The following is an 18,108-nucleotide window of genomic DNA, read 5'->3' on the forward strand; positions in this document are numbered from 1 at the left end:
ACTATTGATGAGTCCCTGGAGCCGGGCTTGTGAAGTTATATACCAGATTGCTTGTACTTTCCTAAAATGAACCTTAATTCCCCTTGTCTGCTTTGTTTTTCTAAATATCGACAAGTTCTCTCTTCTTCACTCTCAATGCCACCATCATCATCCCAATATCTTTCATGGGATGTGGTGAAATTCAAATGATGATTATATTATCTATCCATTTGCTAGGTAGTCCATCGACTCACCCACGACTCAATGTAGCTCTGGATCAAACCACCAGCAACAGGGTCCTCGACAAGAGCCAAAAAGGGACAGTCTTGAACCGTATACTCAGTCTCGAATGCGAGTCCAACCTCTCCATTCCCCTCTTTCCCTGCGCCGGAAACATCTGCCTCCGGCTGGCTATAACCTGCGTACTTGGACCTCCAAAAATCGACAAGTTTAACACTCGGATTCTTCTCCGGATCCTGCTCACTACTCTCCAATCTCCTCAGCCACTCCTGCGGAGAAACAACCTCAAACTCTGGCAAGGCTGATTTCCCCTTCAAAGCAGGAAGTAAATCCCCCTTCCAGCTAAAAGTCTTCGGATTGACCAAATGGTACACCAAATTGGCATCGGAAGATCCAGCGGCATTCATTGCAATATCCGAAATAGCCCGACCACACTGATCAACAGGCAACCAACTCACTCGCTCATTCAGTTCCGGCAATGCACCTGTTGTCAACGCGCTTCGGAACATGAGCGCAACGGCTTCCGTCTCATTCCATTGTGCGCTAGCTGTATCACCGCCAAGCTGGCCGATTCTCAGGACTCGGGCTTGCATGCCTGTTTGACGCATGGCGTTGCGGGTGATGTGTTCTGTAACCAATTTCGACCTGCCATATCCCGTTTTCTGTGCGAGATTCAAGTCCTCAATGACAGTCTCCGGAATCGATGCAGGTTTGGGCGTGTTACTTGCAGCGCTTACACTGGAGCAGAAGAAGAAACGTGCAGGTGAGGGCAGGCGGGAGCGCAGACAGAGGTTGATGAGGTTGTATGTTCCGCGGATATGCTGCTGCTCGAAGGACCGTACGCCTAGGTTGAAGTTCACAGCCCAGGCACTGTGGATGACGCATGTCAAGGACGAAAGTAAATGCTCCAGATCGTGGTCTTTGAAACCGAGGTTGGACTGTGACATGTCACCAGGGATGGCGTGAAGCTTCGCGGCTTCAGTGTCGGTGAGGGTGATGTTGCGATCAGCTAAAGATTTGTAGAGACGAGCTCCTGCTGCTGCTTGTCCTGGTGCGCGCACGATTGCCCACACTTCGGAGACTGTTGGTCTCTTCAGTAATTCTGAGACAATGAAGGCTCCTAAGTTGCCGGTTGCGCCGGTGACCATCACCACCTTTGTTTCTGGGTTTCGGGTGAGGGTTGGGAAATGTTGAGTAAAGTGGGAGTACTTTTCGATCATTTCGCGCATGGACTGAAGCTCATCTTCTTTCTCGGATTCTTGCCCAGTTCGCAGTTGATAGAGGTGCTTTGCAAGTGCGTTGACAGTGCCTTTCTCGAACACAATATTTTGTGAAAGCTGATCTCCCGTCTCGCCGATATCAATATCGCGCATGATGCACCTCCAGATTTGCGTTGTCTGCAAGCTGTCAATTCCAGCAGAGAAGATGTCCACCTCAGCACTGGGTAGTTGTACGCCCAAGTCTTTGCTGAATCTTGAAAGCAACCAATCCTCCAACTCTGGAATACTAAGCGCAAGGGAACCTCTTTTCTTGCCACTCCCTTCGAACTTGGCATATACCTGCGTGATATCCTCCTCGAATTGCTGATAAACCTGAGCGCGTATACAAGTTCCTTTATCAGTTCGTGGGTATACAACATCAGCACCCTTGATGACGACGAGCTCCTTGGGGATGCGAGAGAACGTCTCAGCACGAGCATTCGCCGCTTCAACAGCTGGCCAGATAGCTTCCAAGAATTCATCATTGCTCAAGTGAGGCACTTTCCCAGGAGCACGGAAGATCAAAGCCCCCGGCACAGTGCGTTGGAAGCCGAACACAACGCAGTCACTCACGATAGGCTCTTCTCTAACGCGACCTTCAATAGGGATAGGAAGCACCTTTTCACCATTGACTAGCGTGATTCGATCATCCAGCCGGCTCAAATACTTATAATAATTGCTCTTCTCTGGATCAGGGTGTCTGGTAAACAAATCGGCTGTTCTGAAAGAGTTCTCTGGGTTCTTTGCGCTGTACGGTGGCTTTGAATTCGAAGGACCCTTACTTGGCAGGCCATCCAACGCAACACATTCGAAAACCCCAGGCGAGATCTCATCCATCAGAGTGAGGTCTGCAACCGGACGGTGTAGTCGCATATATTGCCACTCCTTATCCTCTGGAGCTCGGAAAGAAGTCATGATTTGTCCGGTCTCCGTCGCTCCATAGTTGGCCACCAGATTCACGCCCTGTGCCACAAGACGGTCGCCAAGATCATCTGGGCAGCTGGAACCACCATACAACACGAGTTGCGGCCTAGCCAGTGCTTGAATACCTTCTTGCTTCTCTGCAAGTAATTTGATCACATATGGCACGGCGCTGATTTGCTGTGGCTGGGCCACCAGAAGCGCATCGAAAAGATTTTGGTATGTGACTGGAAGAGAATGGTTTCCCAGGTACGCCGGTGCTCTTGTAAACAATGCTCGCCCAAGCTCCATCAGAGCATGGGAGTGGAAGAGCGGACTGATAGTGAAAAGACGCAGTCCGAAGCTCTTGCGGAAATTGGCTAGGGTTTGAAGGTTGGTGAGGAAGATCGGCTTCGGGAAACCGGTACTGCCCGAAGAATGTAGAATCCAGGCAATTTTCTTTCCTTCTCGTGATGGATCCGCACCGGGACGTGTAAAAAGAGAAGTTCCGATAGGACGGTTGAACCAGTCCTCTCTTTGTAGTAGCGAGAAGCTACTGCAACCAGGACGTTCGGTACAAATATCAGTTACAACTTGCTGAAATTGGTTTATGTTGATAATCTGGCTGCAATTTGCCATCTCCATTAGCCTGGCATAGGCCGGGGCTGTGAGACGTGTTGACAGGAAAATTACAGCATAACCAAGGCGATTCAGCGCGAAGAAAGTCACCACGACCTCGAAGCTAGATCCAGCTAGCATAGCAACCACCGGCGCTTGGTCGAGATTAGGATCCTAGAGGATAATTAGTACAGGTTAACACAGAATAATCGCTTTCTTCTTACCGCGGGTGCAAGACCCTGCTTCATGTAAAAGCGAACAGCGACATCAGTATACCGATCGATGTCCCCGGCTGTATGCTCCTCAAAGTCAGCTGCTCCGCGAATCGGGTAGCATACTAGAGGCCGTTTTGCATCATCTGGCTGAGCAGCATGAGATTTCAAAAGGCCATCGATAGTTGCGAATTGTTCAAACGCCGGCCACTGGGAGTGAAGCGTGCCGTTCAATAGCCGAGCCGCGATATCTTTGGTTTGGAGTGGCGATACGCCCTCTTCAGTAGTTGTGATGGTTAGTGTAGCCATGATAGATGTCTGAAATATCAATGCCAATTCATTCACTCGAGATAGCTTTATATGTGGCGGAAAAGCTCCATGTTGGGGTAATCCCACGCATCACGGGTGCTTTTCCGGGTTTCCGACTTGATGCCCCCCGGAAAACGCTTATCCCCGGTCTGGATCTCCACCTTATTTCCAGGTGTCAATTGCAGCTTCATCTGAGCGTTGGTGGAATTCGTATCTAAATGATGGGTGCGGTGTTTAACAGCTTCGCCATACGACATGAGACCAGCCCTGAGTCGCTGGCGTTCATGAGCTCGGATACCCGAGATGGACAGCGGATAAGTAATTCCGCAGCCGATATACTTGACATTACTCTTTTGTTAAAAGAAATCAGTCGAATGCACATTCTCCAGGCTCATAGTATAAGCCAGGTAATCGAATCATGTCACAATATGGTATCGCAAGGACCGACGTCATAGGATATGAGGCAAAATAAAACATGTACACCAATCAACTTATTTCAGTTACTTTGTACATGGTTCATATCTATAACAGATTTACTCTACATATATAAATTCTAATATACAACCCATCCTCTCAAGCACGACACAAACGACCATTCTGATCCGGAAGACCATCAAGGCTCTTCACAACCCAATTCTCACTACCAACACCAGTAGGCACATAGAACAAGCCAGTCGGGTCATACCGCTGCTTAAGTCTATACAAGCGGTCGTAGTTAGTACCATAGAAAGCCTGCTGGAAGTGCGGCTCTTGGATATCCGACTCGGACATGTATGCGCCGGAATCGGGGCAGACAGCGCGCCACTTCCCAATGGCTTTGGTAAGACCATCCATCTTGACTTTGATATCGGCATCGGAGGTGGTATTTGTCCAGGAAGTCGATGTGATGGCATGCATCAGCGTCTGGCGGAAAGCTGGGTTTGCTGAGTTTGAGGTGAAGCCTTCTTGTAGCTCGGCTTTCATGTTGAATGCGAGCAATGCAAAGCCGTCGGTGATTGTGGCACGCAGGGCGTTAAAGGTTGCATTTAGTGAGGTGGAGGTCTCCCAGTTTGCACGTGGGAAGAGGCGAGAGCCCGTCATCATGGTCGAGGAAGCGACTCCTTCGAGGGGGAAACCGGCGTTCCAGCCGTCGTAGAAGCTGTCGTAGTATGTTGAGTTTGGCTGGATTGAAATTCCCAGCTCGTGGAGGTCATCGTACCATGGCTTGACTAAAGCGTTGAACTCATCCACGGTGTGGTTAACGGCGAAGAAGGGGTTCATTAGGAAGGTGAAGGCACCGGGGCCTGTCGGCAGCACCCAAAAGTAGGCGTAGGTGCCGGCGTCGGCGTGAGTCGGGAATCGCTCCAAGTATGATCGAACGCCAGCCCAGAAGGTCTCCACGGAGACATTGTCGCCAGTGGAAAAGTTAAATGTCGAGACAGTCACACCAACCTTGGGGTAGACACGAGAGATGAGCGAAGTGACGACTCCGTAAGTTCCTAAGGGCAATCTGTTAGATGAAATCTCAGGAAGGGAAAGAAAAGCAAACATACCACCGCCGCCACCACGCAGAGCCCAAAATAGATCGGGATTACTTTCTTCAGTCACTGTGACAAAGCGTCCGTTGGCCAGCACGACCTCAAGAGCCAAAACTTGATCAGCAGCCAGGCCGTACACGCTGGACATGGGCGAGTGGCCACCGCCGAGAACATAGCCACCGGCAACACCAACAGTCTAATTAGGTCAGTCATCGAAAATATCATATTTGAATGATCAACTCACCTTCCCTTCGCCACCAACGGCAGTGAATCCAAGTTCCTGGCCCTTTGCATAGACCTCAAATGCCTGCACACCTGACCCCATCTTGACAGCTGGACCTTGATAGCCCGAGCCAAGATAATTTTCATAGTATTCAATGTCCTTGAGATGATGGGTCCAGATACCCAAAGCACCAGCACCGGTGGACTTTCCATTGAAGTCATGGCCGGTGTTCTTAACCACCAGACGGATATCGGCGTTGCGTGCAAAGTTGACAGCAAGCTGGATTTGAGCCACATTGCTCACATTCACAGCATAGCTGCTGTAGCCACCCACAGTGCAAGATGCAGAGGCATTGGTAGTTGGCAGGCAGGTTCTTCCCTCGAACAGTGGCCACATTGCCGACGCCGGGTCCGCAGCACTAATCGAGGAGTCAGTATAGAAATTCAATGTTTTATACATGGAGCGGCACTAACTGAAGATGAGAATCCGTCCACTGCGAGCCGATTCTCTCGCACTCCTCGCTATCATATTCGGGCCATGAAGAATAGCAAGACGCCGCTAGGGGGACTGTCTTGATGAGCGCGCCACCTAGAAGACTATCCAAGGTCGACCATTCAGACTGCGACGGCCACTGATGGTCACCAGGGAAAACCTTGCATTTCCCTGTAGGCTGCGTGGTCTTATCACTGCCCTCGCTCCCAAATTTAACCAAGGCTGATTGGTGCTGGCTGGGCTTCGCAATGTCATGATCTGTCAATTGGAACTTCTCGCTATCAAATAGCGGTGCACCAGCTACCGAGGCGGGAGAAACTTGTCCAACACGGGCACCTCCAGGTGTTGCTAGGAGGAGAGCACCGAGCAAAATGCCCGCCATGAACGAACAAGGGGCCATGATGGACATGTGAAAGGAAAGAAACTATACTCGAGATCAGCAAGATTGAGAAAAGTGGCTGATGGAGATTTTTAAATGAATCTCCGACGCTTGCTAGCTCAAGCTGTACATAGTACGATGTATGGATACAACGTGGATAGTACTTCCGTTCCATGAGGTTGGCATCCAAAGGGAAAACGCGCTGGCTACCTCGCCCCCCACTGCAATTTACGATGTCTCGCTCAAGCCCTCTCCCACTCCACTCCCGTGCGTCTCTTCCAACGAGAATCAAAAGATGAAGCTAAAGTCAAATGGGGCGTTTTCTCCGGATCTCCTTGATCGGTCACTCTATGCGTGACACCCGATTCGCGTTATTGACAATACAACGCCCTCCAACCGAGATTGTCGCTCGTGTGGAGACGACGATTGTCTATGCCCAATTCACCGGTCGGAATGATTGGAATTCTCAATATTCTCTCCACGGCTGAGGGTATTGAAGCACACAGCCACTACGTGAACATGCGCTACTTCGTACACGCGAGCGTGATCTTGGTTCTCGGCTTGGCTCTAACAAGGCCGCCATTTGGTCTAACCGGACTCCATCCTCCATCCTCCATGATCCACTCTGCTCCACTTAGGGAGATCATATGCTTCCTGGGCAATGAGAAACCCGCGACGCAAGGGACTAGGAGAATGTTGCATTTCATCTAATTTTGCCAGGAGTGAGGGCGAAAAAACTAATTTATCAACCGATGAACCAGAACTGACAATTTCACGGTGGGGACTGAATATTACATCCGAGACATTGACACTGATCTCTCGAACCGATGCACTCACTCATAGCACCGCCGAGATATCCTTGATGAAATCCACCCTTGGACACATTTCTTTACTCATTGGTGGAAAATATACGGAGTACTCATCCAAAGCTTAATACCGCCACAAGTATATAATTGGGGAAGTTCTCATGCACTCCCCTTTTCCACCCCCTTGCAAGGATCAGCTGCAAATGCAACGCCGCAAGAACCACCAAGTTCTCCACTGCCATCCAGAAATGGCTATCCTCTGTGCAAGTACTCCGTACTCCGTACCTGCACTAGCTGATTATTCAGCTACTGCTCGATATTACGAATAATTCCTTAGACGGTGGGGTTTCAAACCTATATTGAACGTACGATCCAACGATCGACTATTCAAATGACAGCGAAGTGACCAACGACCGGGATTTCTGTCTTAGATTGGGGCCCAGAAGAAAATCACTCCAATCTAAATGGACGCGTGGACCCTTGCAAGCAATTTATTATTGGCTCCCCACTTAGTTACCGACATCAACGGACATGCAACTATTTGGGAGACAGAGGCCACAACCCAAATTGGTTCAATTAATAATAATTTGTTTGTCTTGAAATAGCTTGAAATAGCCTCCGAGCTCCAAAGCACTAAAGCAAAAGAAGTGGACCATTGATGCTGATCATAGCTCGCTGTGGTGAACACAATGCCAACCCTGCATCTTAAGATCGAGGTCGCAGGCTGTTCGAGAACCCTTCCGCGTTTCTAAGGGGCATACACAATGATTGACGACCATCATCAAAGAACTGCCATAGGTATTGTGATCGCATTCCCGGTCCTCAGTGGCATTGCAGTTCTACTTCGGCTATGGAGCCGATGGTTATCACGATCGGCGCTCACAAGCGGTATGAAACGAACCCCCCCGGACTCCAAATCGGCACTAGACTTGGTCTATTAGAGGTTGTTGCTTACGAGGTTCTGTACAGATGACTACTTGATTGTAGTGGGATATGTAAGGTCCCCAGATCTCGAGATCTATTAGTTTGTGCTAAACATGCGTTTTCCTAGATCCTCGCCGTCTCCCAATCTGTTACCTCGTGGTTCTGTATGTGATTCCGTTAAGCGCAAAGTGAGCAACTGCTAATTCGCAAACATCAGTCATCAAAACAAACTATGTCGGCATTCACATCTGGGATATCCCCAAAGACTACAATCGCAGACCCGGGCAGAATGTAAGGTCTACTACATAGCTCCAATCATTTACTAGAGACTCACACGGACAAATCAGTGGAACCTTGCAAATCAACTCCTCTATAATCCAGCCTTGACTGTGGTAAAACTCTCGATCTTGTTTTTCCTACGCCGACTCGATTCACGCTCACGGGTGGTCAAATACCTCATCTGGAGCTCCTTTGCCATGGTAATCAGCCTTTTTATCACCGTCCTCCTCGTCGACATATTCCAATGCAACCCAGTAGCATACGTCTACGATACGACGATCCCGGGCGGCAAATGTATCAACCAAGGCGCATTCTACGTCTCAACCGCAGCGTTGAACCTCTTCACGGATATAATGGTCCTATCGATCCCGATCATAATCACCGCACGCCTCCAAATGCCCCTCCGACGCAAGATCGCCGTGTGTATTATCCTATGTCTAGGTGGAGTGTAAGTAACTCCCCAAACTCAACTCCAACTCCAATGTACCACACAGACATATCTAACAACCTATCTAACGCACAGCGCAACCGCCATCGGAGTCTGGCGCATCATAATCCTCGCCCAAGCATTCCTCTCCCACACTCCAAGCCCAGACCCAACCTATTCAATCGGATTCTGCAGCTCGGCAATCGAAGTAAACGTCGCCGTGGTAACAGCCTGCGGCCCATCCCTAAAAGCCATCAGCAGCAAGTTCCTCCCGCGACTTCTCGGCAGCTCGCGTAACGGGAAATCCACCTACGGCGCCGGCACCGGCTCCGGAACCGGCGTTGGGTCGCGCAGACTCCGCTCGAATATCTTCAGGTCCAAGTCTGCCTCACATGCCCAGGCATCATTGTACTCCGCGCGCGGTGCTGATTACGAGATGGCGGATCCGCTGGGTGGACCGCGTGTTGATGTTGTTGGTGATTTTGAAATGCGTAAGTATCAGCGGGGTGAAGATAGTTATGCTGGGAGTTTAAGTGATGATGATAAGGGCATTATGAAGACGACTGATATCTCGGTCGGGTATAGTATGGAGCCCAGAGTGGAAGGTCGGTCGCAAGAGGGTAGATCGGCTAGTGTTGATAGTTTAATTTAATAATTTGTACTCCGTATAGATATGGTTCACGAATGCAAATAGCCAATAGCCTACTTGAAGAAGAAGGATATCAAAATGGACCGAGGATCTACTCCAATTTCGGATATGAGGGGTCATCTTTAGAGTATATAAGGCATATAAGGTATAGGATTTCCCCCTCTTCTTATAAACTCCCTTGCCCGGTGAATTTAGTGAGTACACCTTGATCATATTATTGAAAACATTCTTGCTTCATCAATATGGCAACCCAGTATCAGCTCCCATTCAAGGTATGTCTTCTAATTGTTTCGTCTACCCCTGTTCTGCGGGGTATTCGGCGAGATGTCCGAAGTGTTGACCCCAACACAACACTAACACGATTTTCTTCAGTTAGCGGATCCCAGTCTGCTGAAATTCGACTCTATCATCGGCGACAAATGGGTCGGCGCAAAGAGCGGCAAGCGCTTTGAAGTCCTCGGTAAGTGGAAGTGCATCCGTCACAGAGATCACACCTAACATATCCCACTTAGATCCCGGCACCGACAAAGCATGGGCCAGTTGCCCCGCAAACGCAGCAGAAGATGTCTCCGCCGCCGTTGAAAACGCCCACGCAGCCTTCGAGCAATTCCGCAAAGTCAACCCTCGCCAACGCGCCAAGTGGCTCCTAGAATGGCACAACCTGACCGTCGCAGCCCGCGACGATCTCGCCCAGATCGTAACCCACGAGACCGGCAAGCCACTCGCAGAAGCATACGGCGAGATTGACTACTCCCTCGGCTTCCTATGGTGGTTCGCCGGCGAAGCAGAGCGCATCCAGGGCAGTGTATCGACAGCCGCGGCACCGAACCGCCGTGTGTTCACTATCAAGCAGCCGATCGGCGTAGCAGCCGCCCTCGTCCCATGGAACTTCCCAATTGCCATGGTTCTACGAAAAGTAGGCGCCGCACTGGCGGCTGGCTGTACGATGGTCGTCAAGCCCAGTCCCGAGACGCCGATCTCAGCGCTCGTGTTGGCGGAGCTGGCGCATCGCGCTGGTATCCCTGCTGGTGTGCTTAATGTGCTCACTACAGATCTGGAGAACACACCGGCGCTGAGCGAGGCATTGTGCAAGCATCCGCTCGTTAAGAAGGTGACTTTCACTGGCTCGACGCGAGTGGGTAAGTTGATTGCTTCGCACTGTGCGCATGGTCTTAAGAAAGTGACTCTCGAGCTTGGTGGGAATTGTCCTTTCCTTGTTTTCGACGATGCCAATCTCGACCAGGCGGTTGAGCAACTCATGTCGCTGAAATGGCGCCATGCCGGTCAGGCTTGTATTACTGCAAATCGGATCTATGTGCAGGCTGGGGTTTATGATCGCTTCGCTGCTCTTCTAAAGGAGCGCACTGCTGCGATAATCGTTGGTCATGGTGCGGTGGCTGGCACCACCATGGGACCTTTGACCACGCCTCAGAGTATTCACAAGGCCTCTGCGCAGGTTGAGGATGCCCGCCGACTCGGTGCTGATGTTATCTTGGGTGGAAATCCTCTGAAGTCGAAGCCCGGTTATTTCTTCGAGCCTACTATTCTGTCGGGAATGACGGATGAGATGCTCATCTCGCAGGAAGAATCGTTCGCGCCTATTGCTGCACTGTACCGGTTCGAGACTGAGGAGCAGGCTGTCAAGCTGGCTAATGATACCAGTATGGGTCTAGCTAGTTATGCTTTCACCAAAAATATCGATCGTATGTGGCGTCTCTTGGAGAACCTGGAGGCGGGAATGATCGGAATGAATACAGGTGAGTTTCCTATGGATATTCCTATGTTTAAAGAGTCTAATCAATTCGCACAGGCAACTCATCGGCTGCCGAGTCGCCTTTCGGTGGTCTCAAGGAGTCTGGTTATGGCAAAGAGAGTGGAAAAGACGTGGCTGTCAATGAGTACTTGGTTACCAAAACGGGCACTTTGACAATCGAGGGACAATATTGAACATTCGATGATCTTTATAGATCATCTCTACCAAATTGAAATAAAATTTATGAATATTGTATTTGCTTCATCGTGAGTGGTCGGCTCAATCCACTTTTATCCAAGCGTAGATGAAAATGGATGTTTTGATTGGCTACATACAATCTGGGGAGATCTTTTCAATATCAGATTTTCTTCACTACACACACCTTCAATATTCTCATCATGGACAACCTTGGACCGCTACGACACTTGATTCAGTCTCACCCACTGATCGACCACCATGCCCACAACCTACTGACCCGCGAGTCAGCCACCGACTACGAAAATTACCCATTAGAGGCCATCACCTCCTCGGCAGACGGTCGGGCCCTAGAAAATGCCCGCACCTCCCTCCCCTCACTGCGGGCCATAACCCAGCTCTCTGAGCTATACGGTCGCCACTGTGCAGACTGGACCGACATCAAGACTGCCCGCGATCAAAGCGTGCGTGAAGACTACGACGACTTGATCCGAAAGTCTCTATCAGGCACGCACGCACTGCTACTCGATGATTCTCTCAGCGACGACGAAGACATTGAACCAGCCAGCTGGCACAATAGTTTCACCGTCTCTCCGACAAAGCGCATCGTGCAGATCGAAGCCCTGGCAGAGTTCACAGTCCTGCAGGTCTCCAACGCACGCAAGAACGGCGAATCAGTTTGGAACAATTTCAGACAGCGATTCCAGGACGCTCTCGCCGAGGCTTTGGACGATCCCAATGTCGTTGGTTTTAAATCGGAAATTTGCTGTCGGACCGGATTGGACATTGATCCGTATTCCTCCGACGATACCACCCTGGGTGGCTCATTGATTCGCATCCTCGATTCTGGCACAACCAGGTCTGGGTTCGAGGTTGATGATAAACAGATCTGTGATTGGATAGTCCAGCAGACGCTGAAAGCAATCTCGTTTAAGAAGAAAGCCGGTGTTGCGAAACCTTTGCTGTTTCACACCGGCTTGGGAGATAATCGGATTAATCTTCTGCGGGCTAACCCTGCGTGTCTGCAGCCTTTGATCGCACAGTATACTAGTGCTGATATCGTGCTTTTGCATGCTGGGTACCCTTACACGCGCGAAGTGGGGTATCTGGCTTCCGCTTATCCCAATGTCTATCTTGATCTTGGGAAGGTCTTTCCCATGGTTAGCCGAGAGGCGCAGACGAAGGTCCTTAGAGAAAGTCTGGAGATCGCACCTACCAACCGTCTGCTCTGGAGTACTGGTGGCCAGTTTCACCCGGAGACCTTCTGGTTGGCTAATCGACAGTTCCGTCAGGCTCTTGAGACGGTTAGTTGGAAGCTTACTTTTTGACTAATTACCTTTCTCGGTGCTGATTTTCTTCTGTTCTACAGGTACTCGTGGATTATGTTCAACAGGGCGACTTCACTACGGCCCAGGCTACGAAGATAGCCGCCGATGTTCTGTTCAATAACTCCAATCGTCTTTACAGCCTTGACTTGACTCCGTCATACACACCTGGAGAGTAAATCACTGATCATGCAGGGATGCACGGGTATGTCTATGTCTTTACTTTCTATTCCCAGGTTGTATACTAACAATTGTCTTGTCAGCTGATACTTCTACTCTCACGCTCTCCCAGTGCACAACCGTTGGGTATTACAATTCTGTTCCCAAAGTAGATCACCGATCACCGACCACTAAGAGCCTTATATCTCTCAACCGCGCTACGAGCCTGCACTCCTGCTAGCGCCGGAGCATGTGAACTACATACATCCAAGCAAGCCTAACCAATGCACTCGCAATCCAATCCGGAAGCGCCGATTACGGCTGTTGGGACGATACCGAGAACGAGATGCGTAGTCAATGAGAAGCATGTATATTGAATTCTCAAATTAAAAACAAATGTCATCATGACATCTTTTCAACGCCGTCTTGTCCTGATCCCAAATCGTATACATATCGCAAGGCCAGCAGAGCGATCCAGCGCCACCTGAAGTAAAAAATATCTATGTGCGTGTGAATTTCCATCACCAAAAATAAAATCCAAAAAGAAAGACACGCGTATACCACCGGGCAGCCAGATCGTTGCACGCCGTGCAATGTTTAGAACCGTCCAAGAAGCGAAAGCCAAAAAAAAAACAAACGAAAAAGGTATACCAACTCCAGCCGTCACTTCCCGTGTATCCAGCGTCGGCTTGGAACAATGCAGTGTGAATCATAAATAATCTAGATAACAGGAGTTGTTGAAATGTGTGTTGAAAAAAAGGGGGGTAGTGAGAGAAAAGGCGAACCCAAATGTCATCACGTTCATTGTCTGATATGATAGTATTGATAATGTTATAACTAACAAGATCAACACCAATCACTTGGTCAACTCAACGACGGATTGATATCAGGGGCGAAAGAAAAAAACAGAACAGAACAGAAAAAGTGGTACATGTGTGTCAATTTGTTAGGTAGGGTGGGGGTAAGAGGAAGAAAGGAACAGGGGAATATGGCCAATATTTCAACATGCCATTTTCCGCTCTGTTACCATCTCATCCCTTTCCCACTCATCCAGTAGCCGTGCGACTTCTTTGAAGGAGACCGGTTTGGTGAGGAAGAGGTCCACACCAGAAGCCATAGCATCCGACTCATCGCGAGAGCTGCTGAGTCCAGTCAAGGCAATGATGATAGCCGGCTTACGGTCATCTGTATCCTTTTCTAGCGAGCGAATGGCACGGGTAGCTTCGAAACCATTCATGACAGGCATCGACATGTCCATGAAGATGATGTCATAACCACTCTGCATACGCTCAACTGCCTCAACGGCCAATTTGCCGTTCTCGGCTGGGTCCAGATCAGTCAGCTGGCGCTTTTTGAGGAATGTCATCATCAGGTTGAGGTTTATGCGATTGTCATCAACCACAAGCACTCGTGCCAGTCGCCGAGATTTGGTCGGGCCCTCTACCAATGGTCCTGGTAAGGGGTCTTCTGAAATCTCCTCGGGTAATGTCGTTATTTGTGATGGTTGTTGTAGCGGTGATATCGTCATGGGGCGGATTTCGGGGAAGTCCAGCCCCGGGGCGCTAAAATCATCGGGGGAGGATCGGAGTGGCGAAGCGACTGCAGATGGCAACGAGGACGTCCTGAGCGGTAGACTAAGTGGTTGCAGAGCGGAAGCTGGTGTCGCGGATCTGGATTGGCCGTGGGTCAAACACCTCATTACGCTTCGAGCTAATTTGTGTGGCCCACAGGGGCGCCGGATGATGTTCACGGAGGAAGCAAGGGGCAACCACTCGGATTTTGCCAGGGTGTAATCCACCGATTTGTGGCATAGGACGAGAAGAGCAGGTAAAGTGACCGAGGGTGCAACGGTGCGGAAGTTTGGTAAATCGTTTTCATCCATAAGCACAAGATCAATATGGGCTTCCGGTGTCCAGGCGACAATCTCTATGTTGTACCAGTCTGAAAGATATCGAGCAATTTCAGACCAGTTAGAGTCGGCAGTCACATCGGTTGGATCAGCTCCCCAGATGGAGGCTCGTCTACCAGGGTATCCCTCACGTAGTAGAAGAGTTTGGGTCAGGGTCTCTCTCTGTTGGATAAGCTGCCCAGATGGTTCGACGACCGGGCTTTCCTTGCCAACAGGCCGCTCTAGGGGGAGGGATACATGTACGACAGTGCCCTCCCCAGGACGACTGCGAATTCGAATGCTTCCATTTAGAGCCTTGACCAAACTGCGAACAATTGATAATCCTAGTCCAGTACCGACAGCTAGGGCGTCTTCCTGAGCAAAGGGCGTGTAAAGCTTTCCGCGCAAAAATTCCTCCGATATGCCTTTGCCTGTGTCGGTTACTGTCAACGTGACCAAGTCTTCGAGGCCTTCCCGCCGAGATCGTCCTTCAGAATGACTGGATGCTGCCAAGGATAAAGTGACACGACCAGATTCTGTATATTTCATGGCATTTCCAAAAAGATTCATAATGATGCGTCGCAAAGCGCCCGGCTGAGTCCGGTAGACCCAATCTCTGAACGAAACGTCAATAACAACTTCGACGTTGGACCGCTGATTTTGCGACTTTGTTTGATGTGGCATCAATACAGGCAGATCAGCTGAAGCAGTAGAGCTCTGGCCGTACACATGACCAAGACAAATGCCTTCGACTACTTCCTCGGCGAGGATGGCCACATCGGTAGCCACGAGCGTATCCAGGTGATGCGCCAGCTTGTCTGATCCTTTGAAATCGAGCGGTGACTCTTTCTTGCGTTTCATTGACCGCCACGTCCGTTCCAAAGATACTACTTTGCTAAAGTCAAGTACCTGGTTCATTGTATCCAGTAACGTCCGGCCACAGGAATTGACGGTCTCAAGCAACGAGTCCTGGAATTCATTGAGATGAGTGCTGTTCAAAAACTCGGCAGCGGCCAAGATTCCATGAAGCGGGCTACGGAGTTCATGTCTAGTAAAGGATAGTGGTTAGTAACTGCGGCTAGGCATACCTAATATCCCCCAGAGACCAAGAAAAACTTACGAGATACTCCCAATGAAATCACCCTTCTGGCGATCCGCGATGAGGGATTCAACACGGCTATATTCGGCCATAATAGACGATGAAAACCCAAGCACAGAACTGAGCTCGACTGAGGTGGTGAATACTTGGGTCTCAATCGTGCTCCAACAGAAACACCCTCCGAACCACTGCGAAGAAACTGCATTCCACAACGGCACAAACATGATTTGCGCCGCATTTGGGAAATACTGGTTGAGTACTGAGTTCTCCGCAGCTTTCCGCCGTTTTCGCAACGGCTTTGAAGGTTGTGTAGGATTAGGTGGAGACCGACTAGTGGCACTAGTTCCAAGAGGGGCCTTGTCTTGGGCTTCTTGGTCGTCATCATCTGATGTCGAGATGAGCCCATCGCGGTGAAAAGACCATAGCTTTCCTTTGGGGTACCGCCGAAGCAACAATTGGAGGAAAGATCGGTCCAAGTTGGCCGCAGCGCATGTCGCCATCGACCCTGCCTGGGGAGCAAACGGTTCTTCATTTGTTGATGCTGACAGCACAGAAGCAGGTCCGCCTGTGTCGGAACCATCACTCCCCATATCGGCATCCACCAAAGGGCTATTGTTTGCCTCCAGAAAAATAACCCCACTGTCGCCATTAAGGTCAAGGCTCTCACGAAGTAAGTTGGCCGCCCTGCGGAAGCACCAAGAATTGCCTTGTGAATCATCGGGTGGTAATCGATTTCGGCTGCTGCTTGTCAACCATTCTGGCAGAGAGCTCTCTACAGTGCCCGATTCAACTTTTGAACCACTACTCAATTTCGAATCGTAGTCTAATTTCAAATCAGACGGGACGGAGCTAAAAGAACGCGCGTCGGTACTGAGTGATCGATCGTTCGGTGGACTGTTGGACGGCGCTTGCGATACGTTTTCTGAGCTGTTTCTACCAGAGCCACCAGAGGCACTCATTCGCTTGTAGCAAGATGACGGAGTTGCTGATGGAGGACTGACACTGTCGGGGCGCGATTGGTCGATATTATCCACAAAACTAGAGCTTCCTTCAACGAAATAGCTCAGGCCGCGGGAAAGGCGCGCGGCCCGGCGTCCTTCGCAAGCCTGTCTGCAAACGCTTAAGTAGTCCATCACAAGCATCGATATAGATCCCAGTGTATCCTTCTCTAGCGGTGTCAATCCATCTCGGGGCTTTTTGTCCAACACGAAGAAACAACCCAAATTGATGTTCTTATCGGTTGTCAAGGGAGTTCCCGCAAAGAAGCGAAAGTTGGGGTCCTTTTCGACGAAGGAAAGGTTTTTGTAGCGCTCATTTTCCGTCATGTCGTCCACGACTAAAAATTGATAGTCCCCATTCTCGCGGTCATTGGGGGGTAGTGAAACAGTGTCCTGTTGTATGGCGTCAAAATCGAGGAGTCATAGAAATGAATACTGGGATCGAGTTTGCAATGGCTTCGGATCAGCCAGCTCGTCGAGTGAGCGAAAACTTACCTTGCACACACTCCATGTCTTGCGGGTATCGGATGCCCCCAACCAGACACTATCATTGTCGTCGTGAACTGCCGGATCGTTCAGATTGAGAGATTTTGTGGCTTCGGCAATGATATGTTGTTGATCACGATCCAATACAGATATAAACACCCGCTCGACGTTCAGGCGCAAGGCTGCTAGCTGAGCAAATGACGTCATGGTACTATTCGAGGTGCCTAGAACGAGAGCTTCTGACCCAATTGCCGTCGCTGGTCGGGAAGTTGTGCTGTGTGAAGGCATTGAGCCTTCGGAGATCGGTGGAGTGATTGTATTTGCTGAAATTGCTGAAAAAGGGAATCCATCGTTCGCAGGAAGCCAAGATGGAACCGTCTCAGCTTGGGAAGCAGGCTGGTAGTAGCGGTATAGCTCTCTTGCCCTACGATCTGCGTTGTGTAGGCCATCCTCGCGTTTCCTATGAACATCCATGGTTTTCCGCTAGCGATAGAAGGGCGAAGATGCAGTGTTGCATCCTCGGGCTCCAAATTTTGAGATTGATGAAGCTATCAAGCCAGTGACAACCGAGGCAAGGTGATGAGGGCTGGGAGAGGTCGAAGTGCACAGAAGAAGGGATCAAAAACTGCGAAATTGTTGGAACAATGAGTGTAACTAGATTAGTCACAGATTGTTGAAGAAAAGGAAAGTGGAAGTTCCTAAATTAGACACACCACTCTCCACCAGAACAGCAAGTCAGGTGAAGCGCAGAAAGGGAACTAGGGAAAGTTGTGTGGGAAGTTCGGCATGCGCAGCCGGGGATCCCATATGTCAAGGTACAATTTGGCGAGGTGGACCAGTGAGGGGATAAATGTATAGAAGATGATTAGTGGGAACCAACGCTCGGTGCACATTGAGAGTCGTGTATGGAGTACATCTACTCCACCGCTTCATCGCCTCTCTCGTAGGATTATCCAGAATCTTGGGATCGACACACCAAGATGGTGCAACTG

At 50.0% G+C, this 18,108-nt stretch overlaps 5 protein-coding genes across 5 annotated transcripts; 2 read left to right on the forward strand and 3 right to left on the reverse strand.

Moving 5' to 3' along the window:
* Positions 1 to 212: 212 nt before the first annotated feature.
* PEX2_049950 (putative NRPS-like enzyme) lies at positions 213 to 3,517 on the reverse strand (the record flags this gene model as incomplete). The annotated part of the gene is made up of 2 exons (XM_016742270.1): positions 213 to 3,170; positions 3,221 to 3,517. 2 exons carry the CDS (start codon positions 3,515 to 3,517, stop codon positions 213 to 215), a joined length of 3,255 nt encoding a protein of 1,084 aa, XP_016597600.1.
* Positions 3,518 to 4,090: 573 nt separating this feature from the next.
* PEX2_049960 (FAD-dependent oxidoreductase) lies at positions 4,091 to 6,149 on the reverse strand (the record flags this gene model as incomplete). Its single annotated transcript, XM_016742271.1, has 4 exons — positions 4,091 to 4,995; positions 5,050 to 5,230; positions 5,279 to 5,675; positions 5,731 to 6,149. 4 exons carry the CDS (start codon positions 6,147 to 6,149, stop codon positions 4,091 to 4,093), a joined length of 1,902 nt encoding a protein of 633 aa, XP_016597601.1.
* Positions 6,150 to 7,784: 1,635 nt separating this feature from the next.
* Positions 7,785 to 11,160, forward strand: PEX2_049970 (NAD-dependent succinate-semialdehyde dehydrogenase; the record flags this gene model as incomplete). The annotated part of the gene is made up of 9 exons (XM_016742272.1): positions 7,785 to 7,866; positions 7,922 to 7,929; positions 7,986 to 8,022; positions 8,076 to 8,149; positions 8,206 to 8,585; positions 8,661 to 9,055; positions 9,590 to 9,673; positions 9,726 to 10,970; positions 11,024 to 11,160. The coding sequence occupies 9 exons, from the start codon at positions 7,785 to 7,787 to the stop codon at positions 11,158 to 11,160; spliced, it is 2,442 nt and encodes an 813-aa protein (XP_016597602.1).
* Positions 11,161 to 11,364: 204 nt separating this feature from the next.
* On the forward strand, positions 11,365 to 12,665 carry fluG (uncharacterized protein; the record flags this gene model as incomplete). The annotated part of the gene is made up of 2 exons (XM_016742273.1): positions 11,365 to 12,465; positions 12,531 to 12,665. The coding sequence occupies 2 exons, from the start codon at positions 11,365 to 11,367 to the stop codon at positions 12,663 to 12,665; spliced, it is 1,236 nt and encodes a 411-aa protein (XP_016597603.1).
* Positions 12,666 to 13,645: 980 nt separating this feature from the next.
* Positions 13,646 to 17,590, reverse strand: PEX2_049990 (uncharacterized protein; the record flags this gene model as incomplete). The annotated part of the gene is made up of 3 exons (XM_016742274.1): positions 13,646 to 15,581; positions 15,654 to 17,023; positions 17,126 to 17,590. The coding sequence occupies 3 exons, from the start codon at positions 17,588 to 17,590 to the stop codon at positions 13,646 to 13,648; spliced, it is 3,771 nt and encodes a 1,256-aa protein (XP_016597604.1).
* Between the last annotated feature and the right edge of the window lie 518 nt (positions 17,591 to 18,108).

Source organism: Penicillium expansum (genome assembly GCF_000769745.1).
Source record: "Penicillium expansum strain MD-8 chromosome Unknown contig166, whole genome shotgun sequence".
Taxonomy (NCBI): Eukaryota; Fungi; Ascomycota; class Eurotiomycetes; order Eurotiales; family Aspergillaceae; genus Penicillium; species Penicillium expansum.